A 20,367-nucleotide genomic window follows, 5' to 3' on the forward strand; every position below is an offset into this window, starting at 1 on the left:
GAGAATTGTGACTTTTTAGCATGTTCTTTTTGTTATATTGCTTATTCTCCAATGATGACAAAAAAATGTGGGAGAATATATAGGATTTAATGAATAGATTGAATGAATGAAAAAAACCATTTACTTAGCACTTAATATGTGCAGAACACTGTACTCTAATAAAGGTATTGCTGTCTCTGAAACTGGTGAGACTTACTCCACTGCCTGTGGTTTCAGAAAAGGCAATCAGATGGCTGGAAGGCCCTGATTTGAATTCTTTAGCTTGATTATTTCTGAGCTGGGTGACCTTTGACAAATCACTTTATTCTTCATGGTCTGCTTCCTCATGTAAAATGAGATGGATGAACATGATGATCAGTAAGGCCCCTTTCAGTTAATTTTACAGATATTTACCTTAGGCTTTAAACTTGGTTTTTATTCATTTTGCCTTAACTCAGTATGATTATTTTTCTTAACTTCTTTTGAATCAAATCCAAATGCATATATTTTCACGTCAAAAGTACAGTGAACTCTTCAGGAGAAGAATTGAATAGTGATAAATGAATCATTGCACTGAACTTGAGTTTGAAATTTGGCTTGAGTTCAATCCTATGATTATCAGATCTTTTTGGTTTTGGTATTTCTGATTCATCACCTAAGGAATAATAACACTGTTATTTTCTGATTCTGCAACACTCCTTCTCTCACCCCAACCCCAGTAGTGTTTGCTATACACTGTAGGACACAAATTCATTTAAGAATTGATTGAAGTAGAATTAATTTTATTTTGAGCTTTTGAGCTATTTGAAGTAGTCCCTGGAATCACTAAATGTTAGTGATTACTGCCCTAATAATAATTAGTGGTAATGAAGTCATTAGTAAGTATCTGCTTTAATTTCAATACACATTTATTAAGTACCTACTGTGTAAAAGGTGCTGGTGCTAGCTCCTGGGAGCATACAGCTTGTACACAAATAGATAAGATAATCTGAGGAGGAAGAGAGCAATGGGGAGAGCAGGGAAGGCTACATAGAGGAAGTAGCACCGAATCTTTGAAGGAAAATAATATTGGAGCTTAGGATCATAGGCTCCTTGCAACTGCATAACATCATCTTGTCCAGTGACTTCATTTTATAGATAAGGAAACTGATGCCCCAGGAGGTTGAGTGTTGGACCCTTCTTCTTCAACTGTGGTAAAGGGCTGCATATATCAATTGTTGAATCATCGGCATAGAGCTAATTTAATTCTTGGGAACTGATGAGATTATCTCGAATAGGGAACCCTTTGGTAGTCTGGTGAATACTATAGATCCCTTCTCAGAATAATATCTTTAAATCAATAAAATGAAATTTGTAGACTTACAAAAGAAGCCAACTGTATTGAAGTACAATTACCAAAATATTTTTAAAAATGTTCTCACCTCTTCCTCTTCCATTTAGACAATATATATTGAGAGAAGACAAGTAGTCCCAAGACCAGAGCTTCAGGAGATGCCCATGCTTAGGGAGCTAGAGATGATCTAGTAAAGGATATGGAGAAAGAACAGATAAAGAAATCTAGGAGATGGCAGTGTCACGAAAGAGAAAAAAGAGATGATATCTAGGAGGAGTGTGAAAAGCAGCAAAGAAGTCACTGAAGATGAAAACTGAGAAAAAATTACCTGTTTTTAACAACTACTAGATCATTGATGACCTTAGGGAGCAGGTTCAGTATAGTGAGTCAGAGCCCACTCTTCTACAAAGGTTTGAGAAATGGAAATGACAGTGAGTGTCATCAGTCTATTTATATAGCACTTTAAGGGTTTGCAAAACACACTCCTGACAACAGTCCTCTGATATAGGTATTACAAGTATTATAATTTCTCTTTTATAGATGAGGATAATTGAGGCTCAGACAGATTAAGATTTGCCCATGTTCACTTATCTGATAGGTGTCAGGTAGAATTCATGTCTTGGTCTCCTGACCCTAAGATAACACTTTGCTTGTAAAAAAGGTTATAGAGTATTTTTTAAGATTTACAAGGTGCCCTATAATAAGAATAGGCTTGCATGAAGATTTCTTTATAGTAGGAGCACCTTGAGGACATTTGTAGGCCAAGAGATTGGAAGAGAGTCAGGTTGAGAGAAGGAAGGAATGATTGATGGGAGAACGTGGAATCAAAGGCACAAGTAGAGGGCAGAAAGTTAGCCTTGGCAAGGAGAAAGATCACTTTTCTCAGAGACTGGAGCAAAGAATGAGAGGATAAGTAAAGATGATGTAGAATGTTAAGGTGTGGAGGAGTAGAAGAGAGGGAGTTCGTTGTGGATGACATCAGTTTTTCTTGAATTGGGAGGCAAATTTGTCTGCAGAGGGAAAGGAGTGGGAAGGAGCGCTGGAAACTTAAGAGATTTGTAATAACTACTTTGGGAGCATTATAGAGAAGCCCCTTGGCAAGTTCTTAGTCTGTTAAGACTAAACTACCAAGAAGCAGTGAGTGCTGATTTTGCATTTTAAAAACCATCTATTTGTAGTTCCCCTAGTCTGTACAGTTGTAGGATTCCTCTAATAGCTTTCAGCACTTAAAAGGCAGGTGGTCAGGCTGACAGCATAAGGACAAAGGAGCAAAGTAATAAAGGGTGGAGGACAAATACAGGGTGTCCCAAAAGTCTTGGTGCAATTTTAAGCTATTAAAGCTTGAAAGCTTTATTACTAGCTGTTACGATAATTATCGAGCTATTAAAACTTAAAACTGCATTAAGATTTTTCAGGCACCCTGTATATACTGTATCCTATACTGATTTAATAATGCAGTCAAGTCTGAGAAAAAAGTGAGAATAGAGCAGGAATGGAGCACTGGGGATCAGGGATTGTGGGAGAGGTAGAGAGAATAAGTCATAATAAAGAAAAGAGGTCTCAGTTATTTTGGTGGTATAAGCCCCAGGGAGACATGGAAGCATTGGGAATGATTTTATCAGAGGATAGTTTTAGAGTTCAAGGGCATGGAATAATTTGGGATGGTGGTGAGGTTTAAGGTATTCACATTTTTGTGGGGGATGCTAAGGTAGAATGCAATGGTGGTCATGGGAGTTAAGGAAGTCAATAAACTGGGAGGTCAAGGATGTATAGTTGTAAAGAGCAGAACTGAGACAGTATTAAACCTGAGAAAAGAGCAGTCAGATTTTGAACTGGAGTGGATCTAGCCTAACTCTAATTTTACTGAAGGAAACTAAAGCCCAGAGAAAGAAATGTTACTTGAACCTGCTTTCATAAGAACAAGGTCTATGCTGTTTTTATTTTTGTGTCTCAGTACCTAGAGCCTTTGTATGAAATGGATGTTTTATAAATGTTTGAATGAAACTTAATTGTCCATGGACCGCTATAGCTTGATTCCAAACCAGGTCCAAATTCAGTGCTGTTATTTTTAATTTTAAGTTTTGTTACATTTTCAGTTAATGAACATTTTGTCTCTTTGCTGCATTCTCTACCCCCAAATTGAAAAGAAAGAAAACAAGATCCATGTGATGAATACGCATAGTCAAACAAAACAAATACTCACATTGCCCATGCTCAAAGGTGTCTCATTCTACACAACCTGAGTCCTCTGTATTAGGAGATGGACAGCATTCTTCATCATGGATTTTCTGGGATTGTTTTTCGTCACAGCATTTATCAGGAAGAAATGAAGGAAAGGAATAAGCATTTATACAGTGCTTATATATTTTATATAATATTGTGCTAATAAGCATTTTACAGATATTTCATTTGATCCTTGAAATAATCCTGAAGTAGATGTTGTTACTATTCTCATTTTATAGTTGAGGAAACTGAGGCACAGGGAAGTTAAATGACTTGCCCAGGGTCACACAGCTAGTAAATGTCTGAAGTCACATTTGAACTCAGATCTTCCTGACTCCAGTCCTGGACTAGCACTCTATCCGCTGTGCCACCTACTGATCAGATAATTCTTCAGTCTTTCAAAATTGTTCGTCTTTACAAGGTTGTTATTGCATAAATGCCCTGGCTCTATTCACTCAACTCTACATCAGTTCATACAAATCTTCCCGTGTTTCTTTGAGGTTGTGCCCTTTGTTGTGTTTTATGGCATACTAGTATTCCATTACATTCATGTGCCATGATTTTTTCAACCATTCCTCAATTGATGAGCACACTATTTAGTTTCCAATCCCTTGGCATTATAAATAGAGCTGCTGTAAGTATTTTTGTGCATATACATCCTTGTGCTATTTTTTTTTTTATGTTTTTGGGATATAGGCCTAATAGTGGTATTGCTTTGTCAAAGGATATTCATAGTTTAGTGACTTTTGAGGTTCAGTTCCAATTGACAGTCTCATCCGGGGTGGAAGTACAGTGACTACTTTTTGGCCTAATTCCACTGTTGATTGGCATGGAAGCTTTGGCCTTCATTTCAGACCTGGGCCATTTTGCCCTCTTAAGATGGTATCTCAATCCTGTTTCTGTGGTGCTAGACTTAGTGTGGAAACCCACCTAATGGTCTTTAGCCATACTGCAGTTTAGCATTCTTGAACTCAAGTGCCCCTTATTCTCACTAATTCCCTCAAATCTGGTATAATAGGTGTGCATCACCTTGTTTGGTCCAAGTTTCTTTCCAGAACGGCTGAACAAATTCATACCTGCACCAACAATGTGTTTTGGCATGCACTTTTCCTGCAGCCCCTCCAACATTTGTCATTTTCCTTTTTTATCAACTAAGCCAATCTGATGGGTATGACATGGAACCTTGGAGTTGCTTTAATTTTAATTTCTCTAATTATTAGTTATTTGGAGCATTTTTTCCTATGGCTATTGACAGCTTTGATAGCTAGCCAATAGAAACCTGAGCTATCTGCTTTGGCCTTCTACCCTTTTCTGAGATCTTGGGGTATCCCCCCCTTTTTTTCTTTTTTCTCTTTTTTAACAGAAGAAGAGGCCTGGGTCAGAGGAATTTAAACAGAAACAGAGTTTCTGTTCAGATTACTAGGGGCAGACCCTTCCACATTTTCCTTGTTGTCCTACTTTCCAGGGCTACACCTTGCCTTAGTTTTTCTTACTCGGTAGAGACCTAATAGCTTCCTCTTGACCTTTGGGGGAATGAGATAATAAAACTTCTTGTTAAAACTGGGATGAAAGAAAGTTAGCTACCAGGTTTATAGAATAAGTGTATGTAGTGTGGAAAGAGACCTTGTAGACCATCTAGTCAAACCCATTTACTCTACTGGGAGAGTGACTTAGGCAGGATGATAGCATTGAAGACCTAGGATTGAATGATTAGTACACAGCAAGGGTCTGATTGTGAAATTGGATAGCAATTCTTTGGTATCGTAGAGAGGCATAAGTGAAGGAGCAAGTAGAAGCTGTATGTGGCATCTAGGAATAATGCTGTATTAGCAGCCCCAATCTGTTCATTTTCTGAGATTCTGTAGATTGGTAACCTTTAGGTGGTAATAGTGTTCTGGCTCCTCCTCAGTAGGTATCCAGTTTCAAAGTAGTTGATTGGCTGATCCCCACCTTCCTAAGCCTGTGAAGACAGAAGGAGGAATGAGTACACTTAAAGCTGTTTTTTGATTCCTCTGTGTCAGTGACTTCTAACTACTTAGATTCTATTTGGGAGTCTGAGCACTTAATGATCTCTTGATGGTAAATGATAACACAATTATGAAAAGACTTTCAGAAACCCAGCAGATTGGTCTTCAGTATGATAAAGGTCCCTTTCAAGAGAATAAGGCTTATATCTCCTAAGAGGTTACATTATACTCTTAACTAGGTTTTACTAGCAACTTAGACGTGAGATTCATCTCTTGTATTATTATAGGTAAAATTTCAGATACTTCTGGATCCTTCTATAAACTGGTTGAAATTGAATAATAAAAGATTAATTATTTAATTTGGGAGCATGAATCTGTTATTTGCAAATTTTTTACCTTTTAGGATTATTCTGAGTTGAAATTCATAGATATTTATTTATTTATTAATTAGTGCTTACCAATAAGTCATTAGTATAATATTGATTTCTCTGATCCTATGCCCTAATATTCGGAAGTATGCTCATTGAAAAAGGAAAGTTGGGGAAATTATTAGCTATTGTTGTAAATGTATACTTTTAAGACTGTGCAACCAATATAAGAATTCATTGTTTCTAAGATTTAAAGATTATCAGGTTCTTAGACCCCTTCTGTATATATATAGCTACCACCTTAGTTCAGGCCCTCATCTCCTTTCATCTAGATTATTACCATAGCCTCCTAATTGGTCTCCCTGCTTGAGGTATGTCACTACCAGTCCATCCTATGTGCTGCAAACAAATAATTTTACTTCAGTCTGTATCTGACCATAACTCCCTTTCTCATGCAATCAACTCCAGTAGCTTTCTGTTGCCTCTAGGATAAAGTATATATTCCTATTTAGCTTTTAACTCCCTTCATAACCTGGCTCCAAACTAGGACTCCATCTCCCATTGCTTCCTTTGCCCTGGCCCATCCTCCCTGACTGGAATGTACCCTTTCCTTATCTCTGCCGCCTTGAATCCTTCTCTTCCTTTAAGACACAACTTAAGCACCATATTCTGCATGAAGCCTTTGCTGATCTCCACAGCTACTAGTTCTTTTCCTTCTAAGCTAACTTCTGCTGAACTATTTTGTATTTGTATTTATTCACTTTCTATTACTAGAATGTAAGCTCCTCGTGGGTAGGGGCTGTTTCATTCTTTGTACTTGGACGATGCCTGGCACATAATAAGCACTTAGTAAATATTTTTATTGAAATAGTATAAAATTAAAATAACACTGTGAAATGACAAATCTTAAAAATGCTTCTATCAATAGGGATGACTTTTCCATTACTACATAATATTGCTTTGGTAGACATAGAAATTAATAGCATCTTGAATGCCTAGGGCACTTAAAAACACATTTTATTGACTCTTTTTGTATTTACATTACCATTAATGTCCTAAATTGTTCCTTAGGACAAAGAAAATCAATTAAGCAAAAAATCATCCAGTAGAAACTGACATCGTATATAGTTTTCTCTCATAGTAGTCTCTCACCTCTCTGCTGTGAGGAAAAAGTTACATTTCATTCTCTCTCCTCTTAGACCTTTGTTAGTTTTTCAATTAATACTTCAGCTTCCTTTTATTAATATGTCCATGTTGCAGTTGTATATAATTAAATAGCCTTTTCGAAATGTTTTTCTATGATATTCACATATCATGTTGACCAGCAAGTTAACTTGTCTTCATTTTATAAATGAAGAAACTGAGGCTAAGGTTAATTGCCTCACCCAATATCATGCATAAAATTCTTGTCAGTTGTCAAACTGGAGCATTAGTCTGTTCTCAAGAATTAATCTAGTTCATTTTCTATCCTACCTTGCAGGTAGAAAAAGTTGTAAGTTGAAATAGATATGACTGTAGACTAACTATAAATTTAAACTTTTTTTTTGGTAAATGTTAAAATTTATTTAAATTTAAAATACAAAATGCAAAAAAATTGTCACATACACAGCAGAACATAAGAGAGGATTCAATATAAAACAATACATTTCCATTTCAAGAAAGCCTATATAATAAATACTACATATTAGGGCCGCTAGGTTGCACAGTGGATAGAGCACTGGCCCTGGATTCAGGAGGACCTGAGTTCAAATCCGGCCTCATACACATAGCACTTACTAGCTGTGTGACCCTAGGCAAGTGTCTTAACCCCATTGCCTAGCCAAAAAAAAAATAAATACTACATATTGTTTTCAAAGCTGCCCAGCTCTTTGCTTCCTTGTAGGTTTTCTTTTGTTCTCTGTTGTGCACTTTTTGCTTTATTTTTTTCCCTTCTGTCCCTCCATCCCACCCTAAAGAAGGCTACAATTAAGTGTGGATAAATATGCATATACATATACACATACGTAGATGTCTATAACCATACACATATTACACATATATACTCATACACACATATGTAAGACCGTGCCATGTTTATTTCCGCTTGTCATCTGTTTCTCTGAAGGTGGATAGCATTTGCCTTCATAGTCCAAGTGTTTCCATGTTTTTCTAAATCAACCAGCTCATCATTCCTATATCACAGCAATATTCTAACTCAATCTGAGATATTCTAAACCTGTCTGAGAGTTGTCTATGAAAGTTTTTTCCCAGTTTTTTGCATTCCTTCTATTCTTGGTGGCATTGGCTTTATTTATACAAGAAAGTTTTAATTTAAAGTAATCAAAATTATCCATTTTACACTTCAGCAATGCTCTCATCTTATAATATAGAATAAGTTCTGATACTATTGAATCTGCTTCCTCTTTACATGTTTTTTCCCTTGGTTTCTCTGAAGTTCCTGACGTTTTATTCTTCCAAATGAACTTTGTTATTATTTTTTCTAACTCAGTAAGATAATTTTTTAGCAATTTAATTGGGATGGCATGAAATAAATAGGTCAGGTAAAATTGTCATTTATTATTATATTGGCTTTACCTGCCCATAAACAATGAGTATTACTTCAATTATTTAGATCTGACTTTATTTGTATAAAAAGTGTTTTATATTTATGTTCACATAGTTCCTGTGTCTGTTTTGGCAGGTGTACTTTCAGGTATTTTATACTGTCTAGTTATATTATTTTTTATCATCGCAAAGTTTATCTAATTGAAATTGAGACAAGTTAAAGTGATGTTTTAAATTCAACTGAAAAAATTGAGAAATTAATATTTCTTAAGGCTCAAGTCCTTTTCCGAATTACCTGAATGAAAGAAACCTTGTCAGTGCTTAAAACTTCTTAAAGAAACAATGCCATGCACTAATCCTTTGTCCCTTTGTCTTAGGCCTACCGTCTTTCTTTCTGGTATGTGTATAAAAGGTTAAGAACAAAAGCTGTGCTCTGGGAAAATGGATTAAGAGTAGTAAGCAGACCTAGGGAAAATACCTCTCATCTAGTTAACTTTGCCTTTTCTCTTGCTTTGAAGATACCAATAAGATAATGATCCATCTTTGGGCCTACTCTCTTCCCCACTCATGCCTTGAAGGTAAAGATCAGATGGAAGAAGTCTCTTCTATTATTTCAATTAGTGGAAGTATTCCTTGGGTTTATCTTTGACCTGCTGGAGAAAAGAAACCTTCTAGAAGGGAGTGGGTAAAAGAGTGAATGCTTTGGGATGATTCTCAGAAGGTATGTTGTAAGTTAAGTAATGATCATCCTAAGTGATGAAGCAAATTCTTAACTGTGGCCTAAACTATGTGGACACTCGTTCTGTGTTGGCTATGAAGTATTCCTTGTTCAAGATCCCCATGTCATCAATTTTGTCATGATTGAAATTAAGGTAAACTGAGACACAAAGTTCTGAGCCTGTTCAGTTTATTGGTTAGGCTAGCAATTACCAATAAAATGATTCTTACCTCCTCAATCAGCCAAAACACCATGAGGTAGGGCTTATTAGCCTTTATATATTTTCAGGAAGTACAAGAGAACAAAGAACAGGAAGCATCACAGATGGGAAAACAACATGATTGGTTACTAAGTCTAAAGTAGCATACATGATGAAAAACAATATGATTGAATAGAAGTCTAGAATGCAGGGTTAGCAGCAACCTCTCCTTCCATCTTGTTGCTGTGGAAAGCTCTTTGATAGTGTCCACCTGCATGGCTAGTTAGTGTCACTCTGGTAATAAACCAGACTTTTTTAAAGGGCAGTCAGTGTTGCAGAAATAACAGATTTCCTGGTGCCTGCCTGCATCTTGACAGGCTTTGTAGTGAGATCACAGATCTCCCTTAATTGTGCATAGATGTGCAAGGCTCTTTAGTAAGATAACAAGTCTACCTTAATTGGGTAGAGATAATATATTTCTTTGAATTAAGGTGATTTATAGGGCAACTGAATTTTAAATTAACTCAGAAAATGGAACTTCTGGACTCATGAACTTATGAACTTAATTCAGAGACATGGCTCAGGCAGTTAGAGAATAGAATCAATTACAGAATGGAATAATATAAGATACAAAAATCAATATTTGATTTTCTCAGTTTGGAGATTTATCTCTTTAAAATAAAAATGCTTACATTTAGAAAATTAGTTAAGAAAAATTGCATTTTAGGCTCAAGCTTACCAGAAACAGACTACAGATTTTCTTCCCAAAAAAGTTTTCAAAGTACAGTTTATTATTACGTGCATGTTTGTGTGGAATACAAAGTGATGTTTCTTTTATTCTTTAAAGAATTGGATATCTTTTTGAAAGCAGGTAAATTCCTTCTAGGAGAGAAAAGTTTTGACTATTTAAGAATTTCAGGTAGACCAAAACAAGATGATTGTGAATGATTCACTGTCTTTTTTGAAGGATGTAATTTTCACCAAAATTTCCATGAGCAGTGAATCTAAAAAGGAGTAAAGGAAAATGGTTTAGCCATGCTATAGTAGATATACTGAAGTGGAAGACCGTTAAAGGATAAATGTCATCATTCCCTATCAAGGAGTTTCTCTTCTCCATTTCATAGAAATTTTTTTTTTAATTTTTAGGCAATTGGGGTTAAGTGACTTGCCCAGGGTCACACAGCTAGTAAGTGTCAGGTGTTTGGTCTGAGGCCGGATTTGAACTCAGATCCTCCTGACTTCAAGGCTGGTGCTCTATCCACTGTACCACCTAGCTGCCCCCATTTTATAGAAACTTTTGAGGCTAAACAATTTATAAATATCTCTAAACCATAAAATGCAGAATTGTATTTTGTACTGTTCATCCTGCGATTTAATTGTTTGTTGCAGACAATGATTATTTCCTCTTAACAAAAACAGATTAGGGTGAATATGGTCATATTAACTATTATTTGATGACACAATCCATATGAAAAATGCAAGAAACAATTTAGCAGTATACACCTCAGCCTTAATCTTTTTCTTCGTCTTCCTTTGGACGCTAGAAAAGCTTTCATTTTGCAGTTCTAAATTCTAATTTTAGAAGTTCCTCACGCAAAACACTCCTCCAGAATGAACCTTTTCACTATTTGTACCTCATGCCTGGAATGGTTTCCCTCCTCTCCTCCACCTCCTAGCTTCCCTGGCTTTCTTCAAGTCTCAGGTTCTTCCAGATGCCTTTCTCAGCCTTCCTTTTGACATTCTCCCTAACTTCCTTCCCCAAATTTATCCCGTTTTTAGCTTACTTGTACATAGTTCTGTTCAGATTGTCTCTTCTGTTAGACTGTGACCTCCTTGAGGGTGTGGACTATTTTTTGTTCTTTGTATCCCTGGTATTTACTACGGTGTCTGGTGCATAGTAGGCATTTTCTAAATTAAATGCTGGTTGCTTGAGTTAATTGGGAAAAAAAAGCATGTTTTCTGTATGGTGGTAGAATTGCTACTAAAAGCTGAATGTTTTCCAGTATCCCTTACAGTCCTATAATTCCATGATTATTTAATAATCCCTTTGGAATCCAGGTGCTTAAGTGACTTCTTTCAACTCATTGGTGTGTTTTTCTTTAAAATAGGTTAAGGATTTGCTCTGTTCCTAAGGAGAATCATGCATTTAACATCTGAGAGCCATGATAAGATAACATCTGGTCCGGCAGCAGTCTTTTAGTCAGTTAAAGGTGTATTGTACTCTGTTCATTCCCTCTTCTATCTTAAAAAAAAATGAATCAGTTGTGTCCCGCAGAGGTTAAAAGCGACAACCCCAAGGTCATATGTCAGGCAAGTGGTAGATGGAATGCTAAAACTATTGCCTCTTGGTATTTATATTGTTATATCTAGTTGCCTCTTGAGGATATTGCCCAGAGTGAACCAAAAAAAACAAAACAAAAAACACGATCTGCCCTAAATTACCCTCAAATTTTTTGAACTTTATTTTTAAAAAAATATTGCAAGCATCTGTTATGTTTCCCTGCTCCCTCCCCTATCCTCAGGTTGAAAAATTAAGAAAAACAAAATCCTTACATAAGTCAGACAAAACAAATCCCAACATTGACCATGTCAAAAAATATGTTTCTCATTCTGTTCCTAGTCATCAGTCCCTGACAGCACATGACATGGTGGATAGAGTGCTGGCCCTGGAGTCAAGAAGACCTGAGTTCACATCCAGCCTCAGGCACTTATTAGCTTTCTGACCCGGGGCAAGTCACTTAACTTCTTACCTCAGTTTCCTCAGCTGTAAAGTGATCATAGCATTTATTAGGAGGGTCAAATGAGAATTTCTGTAAAGCACAGCACAGTGCCTGGTACATAGTAGGTATTTAATAAGTGCTTGTTCCCTTCCCCTTTTCTTTTCTCTTTTAGGAAGTAGGTAGCTACTGGGCAGCTAGGTGGCACAGTGGATAAAGCACTGGGCCTGGAGTCAGAAAGATTCATCTTCCTGAGTTCAAATCTGGCCTCAGACACTCGCTTTGTGACCTGGAGCAGGTCACTTAAGTCATTTTGCTTCAGTTCCTTATCTATAAAATGAGCTGGAGGAGAAGAAAATGTCAAACTGCTTCAGTATCTTTGCCAAGAAAACCCCAAATGGGGTCACGAAGAGTTGGGTATGACTGAAATTACTGAACAACAAAGCATTCACCATAGTGGTTCTTCTGGAATTGTGTTTGATCAGAGTTTCTCGTCTTTAGAAGGTTGTCATTATTGTATAAATTGTTCTTTTGGTTCTGTTCATTCACTTCACATCAGTTCATTCAAGTCTTCCAAAATTTCTCTAAAACTTTTTCCTTCATTGTTTCTGATGGCATGGTAGTATTCCATTATATTTCCGTACCATGATTTGTTCAGCCTTTCTTCAGTTGATTGATACTCCCTTTAGTTTCCAGTTTGTTGGTACTATAAACAGAACTGCTCTAAGTATTTTTGTGTATATTGGTCCTTGTCATTTTTCTTTGATCTCTTTGTGGTGTAGGCTTAGTAGTGGTATTGCTTGTCAAAATATGTTCACAATTTAGTAATTTTGGAGGCATAGTTCCAAATTGCTTTTGATAATGGCTGGACCAATTCATAGCTCCAACAACAATGCATTTCCTATAGCCCTTCCGACATTTGTCATTTTCCTTTTTTGTCAACTAATTAAGCAATATTTTTGTGGTCATGTGCTCAATACTTCTTCTTTAAACTATTGTCACAGTTTCCTAACTGACCTCTGTTTTGAATCTGTCCTCCCTCATCCGGCTCTTTCCTAGCTAGCTGCCTGAGTAATCCTGGTAATGCAAAGGTCTGACTTTGTTATTTGATTGGCTGAAAACTTCAATTATCTGCCACATCCCTAAAAGCATTATAAGTTCTTCCACAGTCTAGCTTCCACATCTACCCTTTTTATCTTTATTTCCTACTTTTCTCTTTGCAGACTGTACTCAAATTATACTGGTATGTTAGTCTTTTTTCATTCTTATCCTTTCCTTTCACCACTCTGCATTTGTGTAGGTTTTCCTCTATTCCTGGAAAACACCCCCCCTCATCCCTTATTGTCTGTTGAAATCTTTCTGCTTTCTTTTCAGCCCATGAAGTGCAATGTCTGTCAAACTTTGCCTGATTTCCTCCTATGAAAGTGATCCCTCTCCTCAATTACCTTATTACTTACTTTGTTTCAGGTTTATTTGTATATATGTCTGATTATCTCATTAGCTTAGTAGCTTCTTTGGGGCAAGGATTATGTTGCTTCTTAATTTGATGACTCATCATGGTGTGGCAATGACACTTGAAAGCACATTCTGAAGAGTTTACCAAGCTGAAATGTTTTTGACCATGATTGGGAATGGACTGATTTGTCCTTTTTTCGAGAAATGACAGACTTAATAGTTTGTAGTGATTCATCACTAGAAGGTTGGTTGTTATATTTTTCTAACACTCAAAGATTCTTTCTACTTTAGGTGAAGGTAGAAAGACAATACATAGAGGGAGTATTTACATTTATTAAATTCTTGAATTAAGTTCTTGAAATATCTCCACTGCTTGGCATGTGTGTTTTTGTATATTGTGTGTGCTAATAAATGTTGAATGAAATTAAATGATTCTGAGATTTTTAAAGACTGGGCAGCTGTGGGAGGATGGTGGTGCCATAAATAGAAATAGGGAAATAGGAATGATAGATTTTCAGAAGCGAATGAGTTCAGTTTTAGATGTGTTAAGTTTGATTTGCTGACAGGACATTTATGTGTTAATGACCAGCAGATACTTTGAAATATAGTTCAGAGTTAGAGATTAGGGCTAGATCTATCTATAGATTTAGGAGTCATCATCCTAAAGGTGGTTATTGAAGCCATTAAATTGTATAAGACCACCAGAGGGCACATATAGAGGTGCAGAGAAAGAACAGTAGAGAACCAAAGATAGAGCCTAAGTGGAAGAGTTACACTAACTGCTTGACCATAATTGAATTTAAATTTTCTTTGGCTTCCGTTGAGAGGCAGCATGGCCTAATGCCCTGCCCCTGATGCACACTGGCTGTGTAACCCTAAGCATGTTACTTAGCCTGTGAGCACTCGAGGCAACTTTCTAAGATTATAAGTTACAGAAAAAGGTGCCCATCTGCATTGGGAGATGGAGTTTCCTTATGCAGGTTCTTTTGTTTGTATTGATGAAATCACCTTTGCCTCATCTCTCTCTATTCCTTGTTTTTCATTACCATTAAATAACTCTCTTTCTAGCTCTTGTTCTCCAATCCTGTTGCATTCCAGTATTAAAAGGGATGTCATTATAATATGTTTAGTATTTCCTAAAAGAGGTATACTTTATTAAAATCCTATATGTAAAAGTCTACCTTTATAAAAAGGAAATTGCCGTAGCATTCCTTAATGAAAGTGCCTTTCATTTTTTACACATAGGATTTGTTTTACTAAAATTCATTTTACATTGAACTTTTCAGGAATATATAAGATGATGAATCCTCTAGTCATTTGGAACATAATGTTTTTGGTGTTTTGAGTTCAATATGCTGTGACTAAATGGAAATTTAGGTTCTTTCTACAGGTAAGCTTAATATAATCATCTCAGAACTATTTTTTATTCTAAGTTTTAGTTACATAGATCAACAGTGGTTCTTCTATATTGTGGCATGAAGGCTGTAATCCATTTTTATTTATACAGGCTTCCAGGAAATTATTTGATTACCAAGTTATAGTGAAAGGAGAGAAACTGAATTGTAGGGCTTTTAATTTATTTTTTATTTTCTCCTCAGGAAAAATATGAATGTGCTCTTAAGCGAGAAAGCATTAAAATTGTGACACCAGACTGGGTCCTGGATTCAATATCTGATAAAACTAAAAAGGAGGAAGGCTTTTATCATCCTCGTCTAATTATTTATGAAGAAGAAGAGGAGGAAGAAGAGGAGGAGGAGGAGGAGGATGAAGTCGAAAATGAAGAGCAGGATTCTCAAAATGAAGGCAGTACAGATGAAAAATTATCAAGTCCTGCAAGTTCTCAAGAAGGATCAACATTGGGTGACCAACCATTTTCACCTAAATCAAACACTGAAAAATCTAAAGGGGAATTGATGTTTGATGATTCCTCAGACTCCTCACCTGAAAAACAAGAGAGAAATCTGAATTGGACCCCAGCTGAAGTCCCACAGATAGCTGCAGCAAAGCGCAGACTTCCTCAGGGAAAGGAGTCTGGTTTAATAAATTTATGTGCCAATGTCCCACCAGTTCCAAGCAACATTTTGCCTCCGGATGTCCGAAGTAATTTAATGGCTTCAGGACAAGGTATCCAAAGCTCTGAAAGACCAGAAATGATGGCTACTTGGAGTCCAGCTGTACGGACATTGAGAAATATTACTAATAGTGCTGATATTCAGCAGATTAACCGACCATCAAATGTAGCACATGTAAGTCGCACTTTAAAAAAATTCCAAAGTAATGGACTTTACAATTAAGGTTTCATATGCATTAGTCATAGTTCTAGTAATATTGCATATTAGTTAAGTAGTTCTCAGAGTATTTACTTAGATCAGTAAAGTAATGAGAAGTTGGTATTTTCCTTGAACCCATCTATTTTTATTGTTTTAGATAGTAGAAGCTGTGGTCTAAGGAATGTAGCAGCAGTTAAGTTTTCAAATGAATTGTCTAAAACAGTAAACTAGAGAACTATGTATTTTGAACATTGTATCTTCTTATTAATATACCTGTACATTTCTAAACCTAAAAATTGAGAAGTACAGATACTAAATCATTAACATTTATACTCAAACTAATATAAGGGTTTAAAAATCATTAAGTACGTGATTATGGCTCTATAATACTCTTGTGCCACTTCATGATGCCTACATTAATTCTGGATTAATTTGTTTATGAAATACAAACAGCTCTATATATGCAAAAGAAGTGAGATGATTGATGAACATTTAGAAGGGGAAACAGTAATTGCAAAGAACATGGCTTCATCAAGAATAAGTGATACCAGACCAACCTTTATTTCCTTTTTTACAGGATTACTAAACTAGTAGATGAGGGCAATGCTATAAATATAGTTAATCTGGTTTTTAGCAAAGCTTTTAATATAATATTTCGTACTGTTCTTGTGCGAAAGACAGAGATATGTTAATAATACAATCAAATGGATTCAGAAGTGATTGGATTGTCTGAACTCAGAATAATTAATGACTCAATGTAAATGTACTGGAAAGTGCCCTAGTAAGTACCCAAGGGATCTGTGTTTGACCTTGTGCTGTTTAACATTTTTATCTATGACTAAAGGCCTAGAGGACATGCTCTTCACCTGTGCAGATGCCCCAGAGCTGGGAGTGATTACTGAACCATAAACAGGATGGTAGTCAGGGTCCAAAAGGATCGAGAGAGTCTAGAGCATTGGCTTGAATCTAATAAAGATGAAATCCAATAGGGGTAAATGGAAAATCTTGTGCTAGGGTGAAAACAAACATGAGACAGGTGAGGTGGGTAGATGAGTTGTGAAAAAGATTTGGTAGTTTGGGTGGATTACAAACTCAGTATGAATCATCAATGTGAAGTGGCAGCTGCAAAAGTAAGTATGATTTTTAGGCTCCTAACTTCCAAGAATAGAGAGTTAATCCTGTGTTAGACCTCTTCTGGATTATTGTATTCAGTTTAAGGACATTCTGATTCTGGAGGGTGTTCAGAGGAGGGCAGCTAGGATGGGAAAGATCCTTGAGTCTGTAACAGCAGGATTGGTTGAAAGAGCTGGAGAAGAGAAGACTTAGGACATGACAGCTGTGTTATTTGAAGGGCTGTCTTTTGGAAGAGGGAATAAACATGTTCTGTTTGGTCCCAAAGAACAGAATCTGGAGGAATGAATGGGTAGAAGTAAAAAGGCAAGGTTTGGCTTCTCTTCAGGAAAAGTTTCCTGACAGTTGAAGCTGTCCAGAAGTGAAGTAGGTTGCTTTGTGAAGTTCCCAGTCTTTGGGAATCTTCTAGCAGAGGCCACATGATCACTCGTTAAGTATATTCTAGTGGTTATATGAATGAGTGGAACTAGATGGCTACTGAGGTCCTTTCTCCAACTTTCAAATTCTGTGATTACGAGTTAAAATTGGAGAGGAGTAATATCTTGGACTTAATTTTGAAGATTTAAACTATAGCTTACTGTTATATTCATAAGAATTATTACTGACTAAATTGACAAACATTTATTATACATCATGTTAAATTTGCTTTAATAGAATTCTGAGTCATTAAATAATAAATATAAAATAAAATTGCTGAATGAACATATTTAACAGCGTTCACTTAACTCTGTAACAGTCCTTTTGAGAGTAGAGTTTTTTGAGGGCCTGAGGAAAAGGGACTGGGAAAAAAATAGTAGCATTGTACTGGTGTTTTAGAAGTGAATAGATTAATGACGATGCATTCAGTGCTACTCTTACAGTACATCCATCTTTTTGTGGGTTGCCATATGACAAGGCAGAGCCAGGTGGCTAGGAGAATGTACTCTACAGAAGCCCTTCTGGTTTTAAAAGTGGAAACAGAGAGTGAATAGCTGAGGGAAAGTATGGTTTGTTTAAAAGTATATTACTTTATGATTAACTATTCTAGGAGTTATTTGTCTATACTAATGGTATATTAGAAAAGTACAGGGGTGTGCTGAAGCCAGCTTGAACTTTGAGCAGATTGTAACATTTTTAACATGAGCATTTTTTACCTCAGAAATTGACAAACGCTACAAATCAGGGCTTGATTTATCATTTTGTTGATTGTCTGAACCTAAAGTGTTGAAGAAGGTGTTAGTAAAGAAGATTAAACTTAAAATTGTGTTCTGCATACTTTTTCTTCAGAGAACCAGGTGTTAGACATTTACTGACTCACCCCTGGAAGGACAAGTACTATGTAGTAGATACAGCATTAACCTTGGTGTCCAAAGTACCTGAGTTTGAAGCCTGCCTCTGATATCTTATGACTGTGTGACCCATGGGCAAGTCATTTGACCTTTTAGTGCCCCAAGCGGCCTCAGTACCAATTAGTAAAGAGGATTTCCTTATTGGGAGTTCCTTATACTAGTGTCAAGGGTCTGAATCAAATACTTAATTTATAAACTGATTTCATGTCTTGCAAGGTCTGTAATCCCAAATCCACATAAAGTACATTTGTCATAAAAGGTGAACGTGCATACACACACACACACACAGACACAGACATAGACAGACATGTGGATTATTTTAAGAATGTTAGTTGTTAGGTTTTTTTTTTTCCAAAGCATTTTCATGCGATTTTTTGAACATGGACAGAAATACCAAATGAGTTTCTGCAAAGTGTAGAGAACCTGCCATAACATGAGATGGAGTTGATAGCAACTTTTTAGGAAATAGGTACTACTGTCAGAGCTATGCCAAAAGGTCAAGCTCTTGAACTTAGTGGCTTTTCCAGCTTAAAATTTCAGCCTCAGGGAGGAGTCAGTGGGATGGTCTCTGCGAAGGATGTGGAGTGCTGCTGAGAAAATGCTACTGATTTCAAAGCTATGACCATCATTGCCATCTATAGGAAAGAAAGGTAAGAAAATAGATAGATTGCAGAAACAGTGTAGCATCCTACTACTGCCCACCAGTAGCATATCTTAGTATAGAACCTTTCAATTAAGTGGATACTAGTTAACCTAAAATCTAATTTGATTTCCCTCTTTCCTCCAACAACCCCTTTAACAAAAAAAGGAAATTGAAAGTGAACACACACACAGACACAGACACACACACACACACACACACAGAGCACCCTTCACTGTAGGTCAATCAGGAAACATTTAAACATTTATTAAAGGCCAACTATGCCAGGCACTGTTGTAGGTCTTGGAGATACGGAGACAAAAATGAAACAACATCTGCCTTCATGGAGCTTTTGTTCTGTCGTTAGAGATTAAGTTCTATTATATCGCCTATGTAATATTGTTGTACAATAAAAATTTTTGATCAGAATATTCCCTGAGATAGTTTATACTGATCAGCAAATAAAGATTCAATTTGTTGTACTAATTAAGGTAGAAAGATTCTTAACAAAAAGATTGAAATGAAGGATTTTCTTGTTAACCTTTAGATAACCAGTAACTACTTAAATTAATGACGTTTCTCTGTTTCTAGAAAGATAATTTGGCTTTAGGCCATGTTAAGGTATGGTAGATAGTATGGATAGATAGATCTATAGCATTAAGTATAAGTAAGAGAAATGCAAGGAACAGAATGAATAAAGGACCTTGGCAAATAGGGCTAATACTATTCTGATTGTTTTTTGTGGTTATGCTTGAGGATACAGTAAAGGATCTGCACATTGGTCTTATATGATCAACTGGAAATTATTTCATCTGCTGTGAGCATCACTTTGCATCTTAAGGCAAATATCTTAGGGTTGATATGCAATTGGTTGAGTTCTCAAAAGAAGCAGTTGGGAAGATAGTGCCAGGCTTTGAACCCTCAATTTGATCCAAACATTTATTAAGCTTACATTGTGCTCAGAGAACAGTGTTAAGGAACTGAGAGAGAGAGAGAGAGTCTCTCCACAAAGTCCTTAACTCTAATACAAAAATAGATTTTAATAAAGGCATGAGAGATGCTATAATAAAATTCTCTAAGAGTTTTAAATAGAGACACCATTTCCAGCTGAAGCTGTTGTTGATTTCATAAGTGTATCAATTATATTGAGTGCTGAAGGCTTGGTAAGATTTTGACAGCCAGAGATTTGAGGAGTAAGGCGTTCTCTGGGGATAAAGATTATGGAAATGTGTTTAGGAGGAAAGGATAGAAAGTCCAATTTCTAGACTGTTATGCAAAGGGCAATGAAATGTGAGGTCAAATTAGAAAGATGGGTTGGTGTTTGATTGTGGAGGACCTTGAATGCTAAGGAATTTATAATTTGGTTTTGTAGGAAATAATAAGCCATTGAAGATTTTTGAACACTGGAATAATGTGACTGGACTTGTAAGCTAATGCATATTGTTCTAGTGGTGGTAAAGAGGATAAAATTGGAGATAAATGAAGCATTGGAGAC

At 36.3% G+C, this 20,367-nt stretch overlaps 1 protein-coding gene across 3 annotated transcripts in view; it reads left to right on the forward strand.

Annotated features, from left to right (window-relative positions):
- PAXIP1 (PAX interacting protein 1) overlaps positions 1-20,367 on the forward strand; it is an 88,681-nt gene that overhangs the window by 20,498 nt on the left and 47,816 nt on the right. For 2 of the 3 annotated variants that reach the window (XM_078152621.1, XM_078152623.1), the window contains exon 6: positions 15,102-15,749. The exons of the other annotated variant lie outside the window; for it this stretch is intronic. In XM_078152621.1, coding sequence (XP_078008747.1) covers positions 15,102-15,749 — 648 coding nt within the window. The remainder of the gene's footprint in view (positions 1-15,101; positions 15,750-20,367) is intronic. 3 annotated transcript variants of the gene reach the window in all.

The sequence above is a fragment of the Phascolarctos cinereus genome, unplaced genomic scaffold, assembly GCF_003287225.1.
Source record: "Phascolarctos cinereus isolate Bilbo 61053 unplaced genomic scaffold, phaCin_HiC Scaffold_1;HRSCAF=81, whole genome shotgun sequence".
Lineage (NCBI taxonomy): Eukaryota > Metazoa > Chordata > Mammalia > Diprotodontia > Phascolarctidae > Phascolarctos > Phascolarctos cinereus.